The sequence below is a fragment of the Podarcis vaucheri genome (genome assembly GCF_965113315.1).
Source record: "Podarcis vaucheri genome assembly, chromosome: 1".
Lineage (NCBI taxonomy): Eukaryota > Metazoa > Chordata > Lepidosauria > Squamata > Lacertidae > Podarcis > Podarcis vaucheri.
The window spans coordinates 87,201,195-87,219,295 of NC_138759.1; the positions used below are offsets into that span (position 1 = coordinate 87,201,195).

General features: G+C 45.2%; 2 protein-coding genes across 10 annotated transcripts in view; one reads left to right on the forward strand and one right to left on the reverse strand.

Moving 5' to 3' along the window:
• OBSL1 (obscurin like cytoskeletal adaptor 1) overlaps positions 1-18,101 on the forward strand; it is a 185,314-nt gene that overhangs the window by 124,565 nt on the left and 42,648 nt on the right. The window lies entirely within an intron of this gene.
• The window catches only part of ASIC4 (acid sensing ion channel subunit family member 4), a 210,948-nt gene continuing 200,496 nt past the window's right edge, over positions 7,650-18,101 (reverse strand). For 3 of the 4 annotated variants that reach the window (XM_082237284.1, XM_082237287.1, XM_082237285.1), the window contains exon 10: positions 7,650-9,737. In XM_082237284.1, the coding sequence (XP_082093410.1) occupies positions 9,618-9,737 (120 nt within the window). In that variant the 3' untranslated portion in view covers positions 7,650-9,617. Of the gene's footprint in view, positions 9,738-15,710; positions 15,867-18,101 lie in introns of those variants that run through there. The other variant, XM_082237286.1, reaches the window with a different exon arrangement.

Here is an 18,101-nt window from a genome sequence, read left to right on the forward strand (position 1 = left end):
ACATCAACAACTCTGACATCTGTTGTAGGTTTGGAGGGAAAGATTGTTTACTTGTGCATGCACACCTTTTTTTTAGAAACAGTATTTTTGAAATACAGATTTTCTGATATGCCAATTTGCACAAAAGAGCAGCCTTCCTTCCTTCCTTCTTTGGAAGCCAAGCATTCCTTCCCTTTTCCTTTCCTGCTTCCTGTACTTACAAGGGCAAAATTTGTTTTTATTTTTAACTTTCTTTCTTTTTTTTTTTTGCAAGAGTACTTCTGCTCTGTGAACATGCCTTCAGCACCAACTGATGGGAAAAGTGCACCCTTTCCTTTTGGTTGATAGAAAAAAATGGAAGGAAAGGTGTGGGAGCAGCACCCATCAAATTGTCCCCATACATGTAATGGACAGGAAATGGTGTTCAAAAAAGCCAGCCACTTAAAATGGCATAACATTTTAACACCATAAATAATCATAACATTAAAATTCTCACTTCTGTGCATGCTCAAAAGCCAGCCCAGATAAAAAAGTGGGTCAGATTTGGGTCGGTTTTCTCCAGCCATGAATGGTGAGTGTTGGCATATAAGTCGTGTAAAGAAATGATGCAGAGACCCCTTAACAGAGTGATCCTTTTCACCCTGGGAGCAAACAGTTTGTGAACTTCTGATGAAATAGCATCTGATCCTTACTTACATTTTGTGCGTGTTTTCTGTGATGGTCCATGTTTGTGAACACCTAAGCAGTCAGTGTTCTGTTTTGTTTAAAAGAATGGTCCGTATTTTTAGAAATGTAAATCTTTCTTGATGTTGAGGGGCAGGGCAGGTCACATGTTTACAACTCAAAAGAAAACGTGGTCTGGGGTGGGTGGGACAGCACATAATACAGTATGATTGTATCTTATGCAGAGTTCAATTCCAAGGGTTCTGTGTATATGCAAAAATGCATAATACCCAAACCCTTAGAACTGAACCCCTGTGCGAGCTCCAGCAAACCCGGGATGCTCTCACAAGGTCTTTTGGGGCCACCCAAGTTCCTGTGAGATCTTGTGGGAGCCTTGCTCAGGAAACAAAAGTAGAGAGCTTAAATTTTGCTCCAGGAAAATGTGGTGCGGTGAGCTTTTTAAGCTCATTGTGTTGCTTCTCAAGCAAGGCCCTCTCCACGCACCAACTCCGCTTATTACTTGTGGGAATTCAACTGCCTATAGTTGATATCACATAAGTTAAATGCATGTAATATGTGATTGTGCTGCACCAGGAGAAAAATGGCAAGTGAAATATAAATCAATGCTATTCCTTTTGCTCTTGGACCACATGGCCAGTCAGTTCACTGTATATTCATACTAGTTCCACACACATAAGAACAGCCTTTTTATTATTGTGATTACAAATTGGGAACAAAAAAATGCAGTGTGTGTTTTTACAGGATACAAATCAGTAATCAGAGCCATAGGAAAGATACCAGAAAATGTCAAAATGGTATGTTACACTCTGGAGGCTGATGGATGCAACGCAGGAAAGAGAAAAAATCAAGAGCACCATTGTTGAAGGTAAGAAATAAAATGCTATCAAGGGATGGAGAAGATGGCTCCAGAATGCCTTTCTGTAAAGATTCACACAATACGTGCGACAGACATGATTTTCACATTAGTTTATAAAGCGGGGCGAGGAGACCCCAGTTGCCATGTCTCCTAAAACCTGTCACTCTTGCTTTGCCCCTCAGAAAGATTACTTTGTTGAGTGGGCTTCCCAGCTAAAGCAATTCTCCATGGTGGTTTGTGTCATGAGTTTTATGGAGCACGCTATAGATGTGTTGCAGTGCAGGCCTGTTTCCTGACTGGCTGCAACCAATAGCAACACTGTGGAGTCTTTATGCAGCCGTCTTGGCTGGAGTTGATGGCAACCAATGAGTTCCAGGTTTGCGAAGGCCATGGACAGGATACAATAAGGGCTCCAGGGCTACCTCATAGATTCATAAGAGGAGCAATATTGGATTGATTTGTAAAATGTGCCTAATGATTTCCTCTATTACAAATTCACTACTACACCAGAAATGACATAATTGATTAGTGTTGCGGAGGCTCCCTAAATATGGTTTTTATGCCTTCAGTTTTTATATCAGGTATGGGGAATCTCAGGTTGAAGGCATAAATGATGCTCTCTAGCCCTCTCACTATACAGCCCCTTAGACTCTTTGTGTTCACACTGGTGTCCTTGAATATTTGGGAATGGGTCTTGCTTGCCTAGATGGAGGGGTGTGCGTGTTGTGGAAACCTTTGGCTGGAGTGTAGCCCACTGTAGAAAGGTAAGAGTCCTATCCACTACCCAACTCATTTTTGCTTGTGGCCCTGTCCACTATTGGCACCAGAGGGTTCCATGAGGAAATACAACACTCAATGTGAAAACCATTCCCCACCCTGTATTTACAAAGTACATTCAAAGCACACACACCCCCCAGACTTCTGGGTACTGTAGTTTATCCTTCACATAGATACAATTCCCAGCAACCCTTAAGAAACTACAGTGCCCAGAATTCTTTGAGGGAAATAATGTGCTGCAAAGGTATAATATGTTGTCATTTAAATTAAAGCAAAGAACTTGAGAGGCTTAATTTATTGCTCTACTTTCATAAAACCAGACAGAACAATTCAGAGCATAACACACATAACTGACAAGATGATATTGGTGTTTTTTTTTTATAAATATTTATTAAAGTTTTCACAGTATTACATAATGAAAAAGAAAAAATACAAAATAAAAAACAGTTAAAAATAATTCCATCTTTTCATCACTTATCTTTCATTTACTTGTTTCCCGGACCTCCTCATAACTCCCTTTTTTGTATTCCAGTTCAATTTATTAGTTCAGCAATTCCTTTCCCTCCTTATTATCCTGATCTTTAATCTTAATATATTGTAGCATTATATTTTTACCTATTAAAAATCCAATTTTTCCATATTCTTTTATACCATTACAGCTAGAAACCACTTAACTTCAATCAAACATCATTCTAACATTCATTAATTTTGCAATATTTCTGTAAATAGTCTTTAAATTTCTTCCAATCTTCTTCCACCGACTCTTCTCCCTGGTCTCGGATTCTGCCAGTCATTTCCGCCAATTCCATGTAATCCATCATTTTCATCTGCCATTCTTCCAGAGTGGGTAAGTCTTGTGTCTTCCAATACTTTGCAATAAGTATTCTTGCTGCTGTTGTAGCATACATAAAGAAAGTTCTGTCCTTCTTTAACACCAATTGGCCGACTATGCCCAGGAGAAAGGCCTCTGGTTTCTTCAAGAAGGTATATTTAAATACCTTTTTCAATTCATTATATATCATCTCCCAGAAAGCCTTAATCCTTGGGCACGTCCACCAAAGCTGAAAGAATGTACCTTCAGTTTCTTTACATTTCCAACATTTGTTATCGGGCAAATGGTAGATTTTTGCAAGCTTGACTGGGGTTATGTACAAGATGATATTGAAGGGGCCTGCAAAGTCAGATTCTCAACCACAGTCGCTTGAAGTTGTCCCATAGATGTGATATTGTAAGAGCAGCTGAGAGTCCACAGATATTTATACTGGTTTGGTCCAGAGGATTTCAACTGAGGGAGGTCCATGCATTTCAAATGACATAAGTTATTCTGAATTTCCAAAACAAGTCATGGCCTAAGGGGTGTATTTACATTCCCTCCTTTGATCCGTTTGCGCTCCTGAGCTAGATTTAAAATTGACTTCTTCAAATTCTGTTCATTTAATCATAAGCATTATTTTTTTCTTTCCAGAAGATGATTGCTTGCTAATGAACATCCATTTCTCACCCCTTCTAATCCAGCCTGTGTCCTTCCTCCTAATCCTTTCTGAAATATATAAGGACACTTTGATGTGTGTTGACAAACAGCTGAAGATTTAAAGAAGGCTAGAGAATTAGGAACTTGCAGTCTACAAAGCACAGTTTAATGGTTAAAGATTGAGAGAGAGGGAGAGAGAGAGAGAGAGAGAGAGATCAGTTTGCTAGAGTGAGGGCAAGGCAAGCAAGAATGAAAACTAAATTAAAACTATGATCTTCCTTTCATATGCCTGATGCTGGGTCATAGAATCAGAATTGTAGAGTTTGAAGGGCCCCAAGTGTCATCTAGACCAACCCCCTGCAATGTAGCAATCTCAGCTAGATCATAAATGACAGATGTTCATCCAACCTCTGCTTAAAATCATCCAAGGAAAGAGAGTCCACCCTGATGTTTAGCTGGGTCCTGTTTTGTTTAAATTAAAACTTTACTATGATTTATTTAAATTGCTTGACTTGTTTAAATTAGAACATTATAAAATCACAATCATTCAATGCAAATTAATTAGTTTATATAATTTGGGCTCTATCACAAAACTGATTTGCAAGGGGTGAACTGGGACTTTCGCCTGGTACCCCAAAGACTTCTAGCCAAGAAAATGTTGTCCTTGCTAATAGGGTTGCCCACAGAGTCGTCTGGGCAGGAATTCAGTAAATCTGCGAGGTGCTGCACTTCTCCTGATTCAGCCATCACTCAGAAGCAGGGGCAATGTTTCAGCAGGTGGGGCAATTGTGGGTTTGAAGGGGAGGTCAAAGAGATGGCCTTACCTGTGGCAGCCCCAACCTGTGGAATTTTCTCCCCACTAAGGGTTGTGTGGCCCCTCCCTTCTATAGGGTTCTACATATGCTGAAGGCATGTCTCTTCACTCTGGCCTTTTGATACCTGAGATTTATAGACTTTAGGATCTACCCAGTTCATCTGACTGTAGTAACTTGTTTTAACCGTTTCTAATATTATTATTATTTTGTATAATGTTGTAACTTGCCCTCGGAACTTGTAGTGAAGCGTGCGTAAGAAACCCAGTACATAATCGTAGTATGCCCAGACTAGAAGCCTCTGAGTCAAGCTGGGCAAACTGGAGGGTTTCATCTCAAAGGAGAGCACAGTGGGCATAATCAAAACCTGGTGGAATGGAGAAATGGAAGAGTGGAACGGGACACTCATCTCTGGATACAGGCTACATAGGAAGGATCGGCAGTCATATACCAGAGGTGGTCTTGGTCTGTATATTAAAGTTCAGCAAAGCAGAAATCCCCAAAGAAGCAGACTCTTTCACAGAATTGCTGTGGGTGGAGATACTGGACCCCAAGAGTAATTTAGTACTGGGAACGTAATGTGTCTCCCTGACCAAAATGTCCAGGTGATCTTTATATGGAGAATGAAATCAAGTAAGCTTCCAAAGGAAGAAGTGCCATAGTGATGTGTAATCGGAACTCACCATGAATACCTCCCTTGTTCTCTTATAATAGCAATGGCACTCACCTGAGACGTGCCAGAACTGAGTTCTGGCTGAAAAAAAGTCCTAGGTGCTAGCAGCAGCATTTATATAGGCAGAGATTTTTTAGCATATTGTTGTCAACTTGGTTTATTTTTGTTGATAAGACTTCCCATATATTCCACCCAACTTTTTATCTAGCAGTGGGAGTACATGCTGAGTTAGGGTGGATTTGTTTAAAATGGGTTATCAGAACGTAGGCCGGGAAGATAAATGCCTTGGCTGAAGTGGCCCAGCTCAATTATCAGCCGAGAAAAGGGAGGCTTTTGTTTAACTTGCATGTTTAACATTTTGTTGTGTCTATTTGCCTGTAGCTCGAAAGAAATATTGCCTATTAAGAAAGAGCAGCGTTTTCCCAGTTTTTCTTCCTAACCATCTCTCTGTCCTTCCTGACAGCTCACTTTATGCTGAGCTTAGAAACTGATGGTAAAACAGTGGAGTCACATCCTCCAGAATACTGGTTAAGAAACCTAAAGAGCTAAACTGGCAGCTATTGCTGGCTGCTCTGTATGCAGCCAAGCTTGTACCAATGGTTCTGTATCCAGGACCACTTAGGAGGGCTTGGGTGGTGCAGAATGGCATTTGGCTTCATTGTGTGAACTTGTGAGTTCTCAGAGTACTTGCATATTCACCCAAATTGTTCACCACAGGCAAATCTGAAATCTCTCATGCTGCCTTTAATATGTACAAAGAGTAGTATCAATTCATCCCTTTTTCTTGTTCTTTTTTCTTTCTTTCTTTTTGGGTGCGGGGTTGCAGATCCTTGTTTGGCCTAGTGGACAAGGAGGCTGACTGAGTTGATCTTGAACTTGGTTACCAGTTCCCTGTTTGCACTGAGAGTTCAAAACAAAGCTCAGTCAGAACTATTATTAAGGGACCTAAAGTTTATATGCCCCTGAACCCCAAAACAAGCTTTGGTCTGTTCCATATTATATGTACACATCATGACTGGGTGACCGTTTTCTTCAAGATGAGCAATAATTGTCCTCCAGTCAAAGCCATAGTTTTGGGACAATGGCCAGTCATATGTGGTGAGCCCAGATGACAATTACAAAGGAGCAGCTGGGAGGGTGCACCCCACAGTTAGCTTTGGACCACCCCAAACGATGGGCCCAATGTCCAGGATTGTGTTCTTTGCAATATGGTGTTGAATCTTCTTTCCCTTGGGACCGGGCTGCTGTCAATAATAGCCAAAATATGTAGAAAAGAATAAGGAATGAGCGTGTCCACCCCCACAGTAAGCTTTATGCTATTAAGCTTTACACCATCTGAAATCACGCACCCACACATATTCAAGACAGTATCCTCTGTAAGATGCTTTTGAATCCTATCTGTCCCAGCTCTTCAGTGGGGTTGCAACCCCCCCCCCCAAACTGTTTAGCAGTACTTTAATATAACATGAATGAAATGAAACCATAAACATAGCAAATCAATAAGCTTTGACTCTTGGATGTTAAACTTTGTAGGAGGAAGGCGAAACAATTACTTCACATCTCCAGTGTAAATAGCCATTCTAGATAAATGAATTGTTGTTCATCAAAGCAAACTTTCCTGGGCCAATTAATATAACCAGCCACCGCCATACAAATTTATCATCTTTTTCCAGACTTGAAGCCTCTCGTGAGTATGTGAGGTAAAGCTTGTTGATTCATGATACTTAATTTGTTTTTGTTTTATATTAGGCAGTTGATGAAGACCTTAGTGTCAAACGTGTTTTATGTTCATAAAATTAGAGAATTGCAGAGTTGGAAGGGACCCAAAGGGCCATATAGTCCAATCCCCTGCAATGCAAGAATCGCAGCTAACATATACTTGTACAGGATTTAGCCTATTATGGATTTATTACTGGGAAGCTTGCATATATGGGAGAAAGAATTTAACATACCTTTCCCCAGCTCTGTTCATGCCACTCAATTGGGGTTCTTCCATGGCTGCTTTGTCCAACTCCCTGCGCTACAACCAACCGACCAGTAAGAAAACTAGTTATGGGATCTCCTTCCCACCATTTCTTCTAGTTTGGTCTGCTGGCTACATGAGTGTAAGGATTGCCTGTCTCCAGCAGCCAGGGATGGTGTCATTTTGATTGCCTGCAGATGAGCATTCAGCCCAAGTTGTTTGTGATTAGACAATATTGGCTATTTAATGAGCATTCATTTGGACATCTTGGCAGGGAGGTTAGGGGACATTGCCTCAATGCAAGTGTTATCTCACATGGTCCAGTGCCTTTCCCCCATCCCTTTCCTGATAGGAGCAGAGCTGGAAAGAAACCAAGGAAGGATGGAGCTCTAGATAATAGTGGGTAGAATCACTGATGACACAAGAAACAAGGCTGGAGTTCTACTTGTGCCTCTTTATTGGGAGAAACTTGTACATTTGTAAAACGGCGACTCGCGCTCAGTAAAGTCATGGGATTAACAGACCCCCTCCTGGGAAGATCCCTGGCTGGGTCCCAGTCGAGAGTCTCCTGCAGCCTGCACCCTTGGAGTCACACACATATGCAGCAGGCAGGCGGATTTGATTTGCAATATCCCACTCCCTCTGCAGCAGTCAAATGCCTTGACTGCTCTTGGCTCTTGAAGATGGTGTATGCAAGCGTTTGGTGTTGTCACTGGAGGAGGAGGGGGGGCATTTGCAGCATATTCCTGTGCCACCTTTATTCCTGAAAATGCACCCCCAGGATTACAGGCACGTTTCCCTAAGTGTGGGGCATGACACCATGAGGTGTCTCGACGGTGCATGCTGGAGCCCCCATTGGTTTGCTACATGGAGGGCTGAGGACCACAGCTGGGTTCTGGGGTATTCCCTTGTCCCATCAAGACAGCACAAGGTAGGTAGGTTGGCTTTTTCCTGTTGTACCTTTACTCAGGGCCCTGCTGCAAAGAGAAAGATGACATTTCCCCCTGCTGCCCTTGAGGAGTCATCGCACACACCCACAATCCCCACATGCGGATACGCTGGGCAAGTCTGCTACTAAGTGCTTCAGCCTAGGGATCTGAGTCCTGGGGGGCTGCCTGGGCTCCTTATCCTCCCCTTGACATTGTGTGGGACCCATAAGGCTCTTTCTCCTGAGGGCGGGGTGTTTTTGTGTGGCTTGGACCCTGAATACTGCTGGAGGAGGGTGGAAGATGTGGGAAGAGGGGGGTGTCTGTACATCTGGGAAGGGGCTGCCCCAAGGGAACTCGGGCTTTGTTGGTGCCAGCAGCCTCCTGCAGCATCGGCCTCTGCACTTGAGCTGGGAGGGAACCTGAGATTGGACGTCAATGTTGTGGTGTCCAGCCTTACCAGCAGTTTTTAGCAATGCCGGCAGGGGCCAGCTGCAGCAACGAAAGACTGAGTATAGCCGGCTAAAAACCACAGACCCAAAACAGTTATGTACAAATATACAGTTCTGAGGGAAGAAGGGATGGGCGACGGCTGGCCAGCCATGAGGGTGAGGGGCCTGTACCCATATGGTAAAGGGGCACATCGTGGGCAGGATGGGAGGTCTTTAAACCTCCTTGTGGGCGCAGTCTCAGTGTGGGAGGCAGCAGCAAGTGAGCAGTGGGGTACATCATGGCACTCACTGCCCAACAGCAGCAGCCGCCAGTGGGATACAGGACCTCTTTCCTGCCCTGAGACACCCTTGTGTGCAGGTAAAATAGTGGTACATGGAAATGTATGCTTGTAAGGAGGCTGAGGGAAGAGGTGTAAGTAGGAACAGTAATGATAAGACAGGACAAAGTGAGAGGTGTTGGAGGGAACATGGCTCCCGGAACTCAGAGTCTGTGGCAGAGGCTGCCACGTGGGGCTGTGTGAGTAGCTGGTTGGGTGGTGCTACCGTGTTATAGACTGGGCCCTGGGGGAGAGAGTTGCCTCTACTTTTGGTGACGCCCTCTTTGCTCCCTTGCGTGCTCCATGTCCCCCTTCCTCCCACTTTGTGAAATTCCAGGCAGGCTGCCTGCCTCAGTCAAGCCTTGCTTCCTATCAGTGGAGCAGTTTAGAGTCCATTCCACCTCCCCGTTCTTGGCAGCTGATCCTCGGTCTTTCTCTGTGCTTCAGTATGGGGAAGGTTTGTTGGGGGTGGTGGTGCTGAGCCCTGGAGGGCAGGGGCAGGACCAGCTGGACTGGGGAAGGGGGTTAGTTACAGGAGGGAGGGGGCTATAAAAGCATCCCGGTGCTTTTTGGAAGCCTTTGGAGGTGGGAGGAAGGCCTGGCCTGGCCACTTGGAAAAGGCTTCTTGGCGCAGGCCGGAGCCTGCTTTGCCCCAAGCTGCTCCAGAGGCACTGCTGCTGTTTGGGGGGAGCAGCGCACGAGCTGGCTTAGCAAGCAAAGTCTTCGAAGACCCCTTGGCCCGAGTAGTGGTGGCGGTGGTGGTGGTTGGGCAGAAGTCCTGTGGGGTAGCTGCCCTCGTTGTGGCGGCCCAGGCTCTCACAGGAGCTCTGAGAAAGAAAGAAAAAGAAGAAACACGGTCAGCACAGCAGCTGGTACCTCTGGGTGGGTGGGTGCTAGCTACATAGCTCTATGAGCATTCTGCTGAAGTTTTCTAGAGAGAGACCTCCAGGAAGGCTGCATGTGACAAGAAGTGATGGAGAGACATCTCCGCTTTCTTGCAAAGTGATATAACATCAGCATGCTATCTATGCCTTGCCCTGCCCCTTTCAGCTCCACAGTGTGATGACCGGGGGCAGCTACCATCAGTCCAACTAGGCAGCTGTCCAGCGCACAAGCCTCAGAGGAGTGCAGGACTGACCTTTGAGGGGCAGCTTTATTCAGATTATTTTTTGTTATATCTTAAAAATTTCTGATAATATTTTGGAGAATTTTATTTCTGCAGGACATCTGTTCTTGAAATTTTAAGTTAGCTGTGGGGTGTGTGTGTGTGGTGTGAGTAATTAGCCTTGCCTAGGGTGCCAATAGCCTGGCCCTGGCCCTGGTGATGACATTACACTGTCTGCTGCATCCAGAAACAAGAAAGAGGCAGGATGAAGAAACATGGACTAGCAGGAACTCTCTTCCTCTGTGGTGGTAGCAAAAGGCTGGAGCTATTAAGATTATGGCACAGAATGGCAATATTCTTCCACTCCTAAATTTTGCTCTCTGAGATGGGCCTTCGGAATGCTCTGTCACAGGCTTTGCCTGTTCAGCTCTTCCTTAAACAGCTCCGTCACCTTCTGACAACCTCACTCTCTCCAGGCATCCCATGTACCAAGCCAGATTTAGGCAGTCCCTACCTACTTGACAGTCACCTGCCTTTTTTGTCTAGTCCCCCATTTCCACTACTGGACAGCAATATAACTCCTTCCCAGTGCAAGTTCTTAAGCCTGCTCTACTTTTGACTGTAGCCTGTAGCCCTGTTAGATCTCCCACACCCCTAAAGGTGGGATGTGTGCATGTGGGGGGGGATCTCACCCCATGGAATAGGAATCTACACTTGGAGGGATGCCACACTTAACCATGTCAGATGAGATCAAGACTCTAAATATAATTACAGCTGTGGGTATAAAGCTGTTAGAAACATGCAGTGCCCTGTGTGATTTAGCGAATGAGATGAAATGATAGCTCCCGAGGGTAAAGCTGTACCATGGTATACTTCACACCATCAAATTCAGAGAGGCTCTGTGAGCTCAGGAATCATGCTTTAGGGTGGATATTATTCAAAGAGAAAATTATGAGAGAGATTAGAATGTCCAATCTCATTCTTAAATGGACTAGAGAGATGATTCTTAGTTGCTGCATGTATAAATAAGGTGAAGGGGAACAATTCATGTTGATTAAGTAGTAATTCCAATGTTAATAAAATGTGGGATTCCCGGGCAGGAAACTTATTTCAGGTCCTTAACATTGGAGGTCTTTAGGTGCATTAGCAATTTTAATGCGGAGAACTGAGGCTGCACACAGATGATATTTCTTCAGTGGCATGGAGCTGCTATGTGGGAATATCATTGTCTATACTACATATTCTGTTTTCATTCCATATACATTCCCCTGGTCTAATCCATTTCACTGCACTATTCCCTTGGTAAGGGACCAGGGCAGACACGGCTGCAATTAGGAAACAAGAAAAAGGTTCCCACTCTCTCCAGTGAGGTTCTACACCCCATGGATAATGTTTTTGCTGCGCTAGAAAGCTGCCATTGCTGGATCAGGCTTAATTATAGGGTAAGGTGGAAGTTGCATCCATGGGTCTTCAGAAAGCATAGCCTGTGCACAGCATGAAATGCCTTTCACAAACAGGAAAAACAGCGTGTCAAAAACACACAAAAGCTTGCATTTCAAATACTGTACCAGCATCTCCAAGAAACATTAGGCAAGCAAACAAACATGCACTTCATGGAATGTGGATAAAGATAGAATGGCTTGAATGAGGGGTGTGTGTGTATTTAAATTGTGTTCAACTGAATTTTACTCAGAATAGATCTAGCTTAGTCATGCTTGTTAATTTCATGGGTCTTCGCTGAGTAAAACTTAGCTGAATACCACCCTCCATGTGCTTATTAGCTTACCAGCACAGGGGTGACCTAACTGTGCCACTGCTGGGTTCATGTTATGCCTGGCTAAGCCAGAAGTTCCTGGAGAAAAGGCAGCCTCCCTTGACTACATGATAATATCACTGGACTTGCCACCATCCTTCCTGAAGACAAAGGCCTCCAGGCGCTTGAGCCAGGAAAGGATGAACTATCACTATAGTACTTGCTCAGGAAAAAATGATTCTGTCCACAAGGTGGTGCTGTGACAACACAGCTGATCACCTACGCTGGAGCTTGTTTTGCACTAGCTGTTTGCCACAGATAAGTATTGATTGGAGGCATCTGTTGCGTGCATCTAACCTGGAGGGACCACGAACAACATCCATCTCTCCTGCTTTCTGTTTAGATAGACCCTATGCTGAAGCAGAGTGGCATGTCCTGAAGGTGTATGTTGCTCCACTGCTTCTGTGGCTGAAAATGTGTTTGGCATCAGACCCCACTCCCATTATTTTTTTTAGAGGTGGGGGGAGATTCTAATCCATCCCCTACAATAGAAATCAACACTTTCTCATAAGGTTTCCACTGTGAGAAGTTGGAAAAACAGTGTGGTGTTCTCCACAAGTCCTTTCAGATTCTTCTCAATCCCCTCTTATGTCAGAGGACAGGGCTTATATCTGCTCTCCTGGTTTCTGCTCTTGGACCAAAGAGCCCCAGCTCATCCTACGAGTGAGTGCCTATCCCTCCTGCAAACCAGCTGGCATGAGGAATCTTCCTTCGCTGGTATTTTTCCTGCTACTCTTCCACCACTGTAATCTTCCTCTATCCTGTAAGCACTCTTTCTCTCCTTCTTGCTGTTCGCTGCTGTTTATAAGACCCCTTCTACCCACCCCACCTGCTGCCCTCCCACAGCCTACCTGGGTTTAAGTCCAAACAACAGGTATGGGCAGGAAGAGCAACTCTCCCAACTTCACAGCTGCTCCCCCCCCCAAAAAAAACACAAATCAGATGCAACTGCAATTCTTACAATGCGGCTGGTTTAGGTTACAAGGAGCTGCCTTGCACTAGGTGGGAACACAGGACCATCAACTAGCTCAGGCCTGCCCGCTCTCAATGGAAGTGGCTGTCCAGGGTGTTGGGCAAAGGACTCTCCCAGCACAGTTGCCTGAGATTTTAAGCAAGAAAGTACTAAACGTAGGGTGGTCCATGTGAATATCTGTTGCTGGACTTGCAACTGAGGGGAGAGTGCTGCTGAATGCAGGTGCTGCTGGTGGGCTTTCCCTGAGCATCTGGCTGACCAATGCGAGAACAGGATGCTGGGATAGAGGGGCCTTTGGTCTGACCTGGTAGGCTCTCCGTATGTCCTTATGGTATGTACTTCGCATTGTATCTAGGGCACACCCCCTTGATTTGTGCTATTGTGCATCTCTGTGATAAAAACCGAAGTAATATGCAACTGCATGGTTATTACATGTGAGGTTAAAATAAAAAACATAAAAAGGAGAAAGTGAAGGAACCGAGTAATCACAGCTCAGTCGGCCCAGAATAGCTCATCTCTGTGCCGACAAACGATGCTGCTAAGGAGCCAATGTCCAAATTCAACCCTGAGCCACATGGAGTGTGCCAGTGAGCAGTGGACAGTACTGAGTCTACTGCAGTAAAGACATATATCCCATGCCAGGAGTAACCCTGGGATGTTTGGCTGCAATCTTGAGACATTGACAGCAACACCCTCGTTGATTTTAATGGCTCAGGATTGCAGCTCTCATGTCCTGAAAGCCAAGATGAGAACAAAGGACTTCCTCCAGCGGGTTAGGTCCAGAGTTAAGCCTGTAAATCCACAACCACTCAAGTGGAATACAAAATGCTGCTTTCATCTTGGCTGGTGTGCTAGGAGTGAGCACAGCTTTGCTGGGGTGATGCCCAGAGGTCCTGCTGCAGCCACATGGGCCTCTTTTGCCTTCAGTGCCCTACTGGCCAACTCATCAGAGGCGGCATTGGAACTGCCACGGAACGAAGACCAGTCTGGGTAGTTCTCTGTCTGCACCTTTACTTACAGCCCTTTGCTGCAGCCAGGTTGAATTTCAAGGAGCCCTAGCTTCTATTGACTTAAATGTTGGCAGCAGCAGGAAATTAAAGTAAACTCAGCTGCTAATTAGTTATTCCTTGTCCAAAGGCTCCAGAGCCAGCCAAAAATCGGCATGTTTGATGGGCTTTCCCTGACTCTGCCTCCTGTGTTTTATCTTTATATAACATCAGGGCTCCTGGGATATTGAATGCACCAGCGGAACGGCTCCCGCTCATGCCGTAATACAGGCATGCGGTATATGTCACTCGCTCACCATCATGCTCACATGAGATTAGAGGCAGGCAATGCAGCTCTCCCTATCTCTCATGCTCACTCACACATGCACATAAACGATTCAGTGCCAGCTCCAGGATTTGGGGAGCATGCGAGCCTAGATGTTATGGGACATGCCAACCTAGAATTCAAGTCATGCTGCCTCTGATCTTCTTGAATCCTCCAAGTAACATGAGAATGGCACTGCTGTTGAGGCAGCAAGTCACTTGCTGGCCTTGGGGTCCCAGGAAATGCCCAACTGCACAACAGCTTGCCCTGATTACACTATATTGCTGTATACGCATGACCATGCAGACCTGCCCGAATGTTAAGATCCTCTGTGACCTTTCTCTGGGTGGTTCCTGCCTTTAGAGGTTGGTTAGGTAGGAGGCAACTGTGAAAGGGACCATTTCAGCAGGAACACCCATTTATGGGGGGGTTCACAGGGCTCCAAATCTTGTATCGTTCTAGCACCACAGGGAAGCCACTAGGGAATAATGCTTAAAGGAGAGAGAGAGGGAACCTGTGGCCTTTAAGCTGTTCCAGCTTTCCAAAGGTCAAGCAGCGGAAACAGGGAATGTAGGCTGGAAAACACAGAGTGGGAGGGCTGTTGTCTGCAAAAAAGACTCAGCCCTGACCTGAAATTATCTGTATCCAGGCTGGGTCAGAAGGAACCACGGACTACATGGCAAATGGCACCCAGAACAGAAGTGCTGGCCCAGTCTTCCTCCACTCTGCATCTTTGAGTGGCTTACCACAAGTGCTGTTGTGTTCAAGTCCTGTGCACAAGCTCCCCCTAGGCATCTGGCTGGCCACTGTGAGAACAAGATGCTGGACCAAATGGGTCTTGGGCCTGATCCAGCAGACTCTTCTTATGTGCTTAGGTAGAGGCACCAGCCCATCATTTAGAAAGCCACCTGTTTGTATTCCAATGCTGACACATGACCTCATGCAGACTGCATGGATTCACCCTACAGGTGGCTGCCTTTCTTTGGTAGCCACCACTTATTCCTTGCTACTCCATGCCCAGCACTAGCAGCTCTCAGTACGCTTCGTTCATGTTATCGCTGCCTTCCTGTGTAGCCTGTGTCTGGAGAGGGCTGTTCCACTCTCCTCCACCTTCCCAGTCCTCCATGTGTCTCTAAATTTTCTCCTCTCCGGGTTCTGTGTCCTTGAATCTGTTCCTGAATCTCAGCCTCCGAGCCATCCATTCATGTCTAAACAAAGGGTGACCTGGATCCTCCATCTGTTTCCAGCGTCCTCGATGACATGCTACTTTGCAGTGGATTGATGGTGGGGCAGTGCTTCCAAGTTGGTACAAAGAACTGCGCATCTGTGTTGGTCTCAGGGTCCCACTAATGATACAGCAGATACAATTTAGTTCCACATTGATCTTCCTTGCATGGGCTGGGCAGTACCAGGCAGGGAATCAACAGTCAGCAGAGCCAGAGCTGCTACATTTGTGCATCTGTGTACCATTTCACATTTGCCAGCTTCTGAAGCCCAACCACACTATGCTGTTGGTTTTCCTCCCTGGTTTTGGGATTTGTGCCCTGAGCAAGGAAGAACAGCCTAGCGTGATTTCAAGTAGACCAGTTACCCTGGAGTAATGTATTAAGGGGTTTTATTTCCGGCAGCTATAATCATGTTGCAGGGGAGAAAGTCACAAGCTGGAATTTGCAGCACACCTTTTCCTACTCAACGGATCTGAAGCATACCTTTTCTTGACTAACGGTGCAGAGGTTATCAGGACAAAGATACTTCTGTGGAGGCAGGAAAAAGAAATTATAAAAAAAATCCTTGGTGCCTAAATCCGCGAATGGTTCCTCATTCTCCATCTCTGCCATCTATTTCTCTTCCCATTCATCTCGGTGAAAAAATGTCGATATGTAGTAATGAGGCCATTAACCAAACAATATGGTTGGTCTTAGATATTTTCTCTCTCCTTTCAGTAGGTGTCTGCTGTGGTTCACAGGAGCAGGAGCCTCTGCATAGTCTAGAAAAATGGTACTGGTCTTCTTTACACCTCTGTGAAAACTAAAGTGCTGCGCTTGACCAAGGCTAGCTAGGCCTGAGCCCTCTTCAATTTTTGGTAGCATTTCCTTTGCACACTTGGGGACAGGTATGTTAAGACTGGTTTCTTTTTAATGATTAACAGGCCCAGGAAGGCACAAGACCATTATTATACCATTGAGTACTATATGAGGAAGTCTTGAGACGCCCACTTTTCATTTAAAAAGAAAAACAGGATTCTGTATTCACTGCTGATGCCTATGTTGTTTAACATCTACATGAAACCGCTGGGCAGGGTTATCCAGAGGTTCAGAGTAAGTTGTCAGCAGTATGCGGATGACACTCAGCTCTATTTCTCCTTTACCTCTGCAGGTGAGGCAGTGGAAGTGCTGGACCAGTGTCTTGCCTCCGTAATGGACTGGATGAGAGCCAACAAACTGAAACTCAATCCAGAGAAGACTGAAGCATTGTTAGTGGGTGGTTCCCTATACCAGATGGGTGGGCGGTTGCCTGCTCTTGATGGGGTTACACTTCCTCTGAAGAAGGTTTGTAGCTTGGGGTACTCCTGGATCCTTTGCTATTCCTCAAGACCCAGGTGGCTTCAATGGCCCGGAGTGCCTTCCACCAGTGGTGGCCCAGCTACGCCCCTAACTGGACAGGGATAGCCTAACTACTATGTCCATGTTCTGGTAATCTCAAGGTTAGATTACTGCAATGCGTTGTACTGCCTCTGAAGACAGGCAACTTCAGCTAGTGCAGAATTCAGCGGCCAGGTTGCTTACTGTAGCAGGATGGTTTGATCATATTACTCCGATCCTGGTCTGACTGCACTGGCTACCAATTAGTTTCCAGGCCCAATTCAAAGTGCTGGTTTTGACCTATAAAGTCTTAAACGACTCAAGACCGCAATACCTCACTGCCTCTTTCCATATGAACCTACCCGGATCCTGAAATCATATTCTGAGGCCCTTCGTCGTATTCCGCCTCCTCAGGAGGTCTGGAGGGTGGTAACACAAGAACTAGCCTTTTCTGCAGTGGCTCCCCAGGAAGGCTCACCTGGCACCTTCATTATACCCCTTTAGGCACCCAGCAAAAACATTCCTTTTTAACCAGGCCTTTGGTTGATTTAATTGTCATCCTTATTGTTATTTGTGCAATAAAATAACAGAGGCAAACAATGATTTTGCCTTCAAATTCATACGTGTAACCTTTCAGAAAAGTGAAAAATGCAAAGACCATTTCCTAGACCTCTTCACTCTGATCTATGGCAACAGGATCTTTACATAAATCTGCACAGAGCTGCACTCACAGCTACTCAGAAATTGCTTCAGCACAGGGATCTGGAGGGGGTAATTCAATCAGTTCTATTTTCAGCCATCTCATTCTGGGCACCATCTTTTCCTTCCAAACGGCAGCCTGTTGAGTGTGCCCTGCAGCTGATCTGGGTGTGAAAGCCTGTTTCTGTGGGTGGAAGTCACTGGGTCAGGTTCCTTGATTTGGAGGAGTTCTTAAAATATACATAGTCTGGATCCTTCTTTGATGCATCTTTAGCTTGCATTTACATCTTATGTATTCCCACTCAACTCTTTCTGCAGCTGAATGGCCTTATCAGCTTCTTCCTGCTCGGGGTCTGAGATTTATCAGCATCTTGTTAGATACACATTTTCTAAACAATTCATTTCCATAGGTGAGCAAACAGCCGGCAGATATCAGGGCCTCTCTTTCTTCACGGGTGCAATGTTGGTTTTTGAATGTTTACACTACTTAACTCCCTGATTTAAAGCTAAATAGAGTCATTGTGGTACAGTGCCAGGTCACATCTTTTGTTTTTCAAATAGTTACTATTATAGATTAGATTTCTTTGTTCTGTTATATCCTGCCATCTTTCCTCTCCCTACCAATTTGCTTCATTAACTGTTAGCAAAGTAGGTCAATTCTTTTGCAGAAACTATTTCTGAAAAAAACACCAGTGTGCATCTTTGATT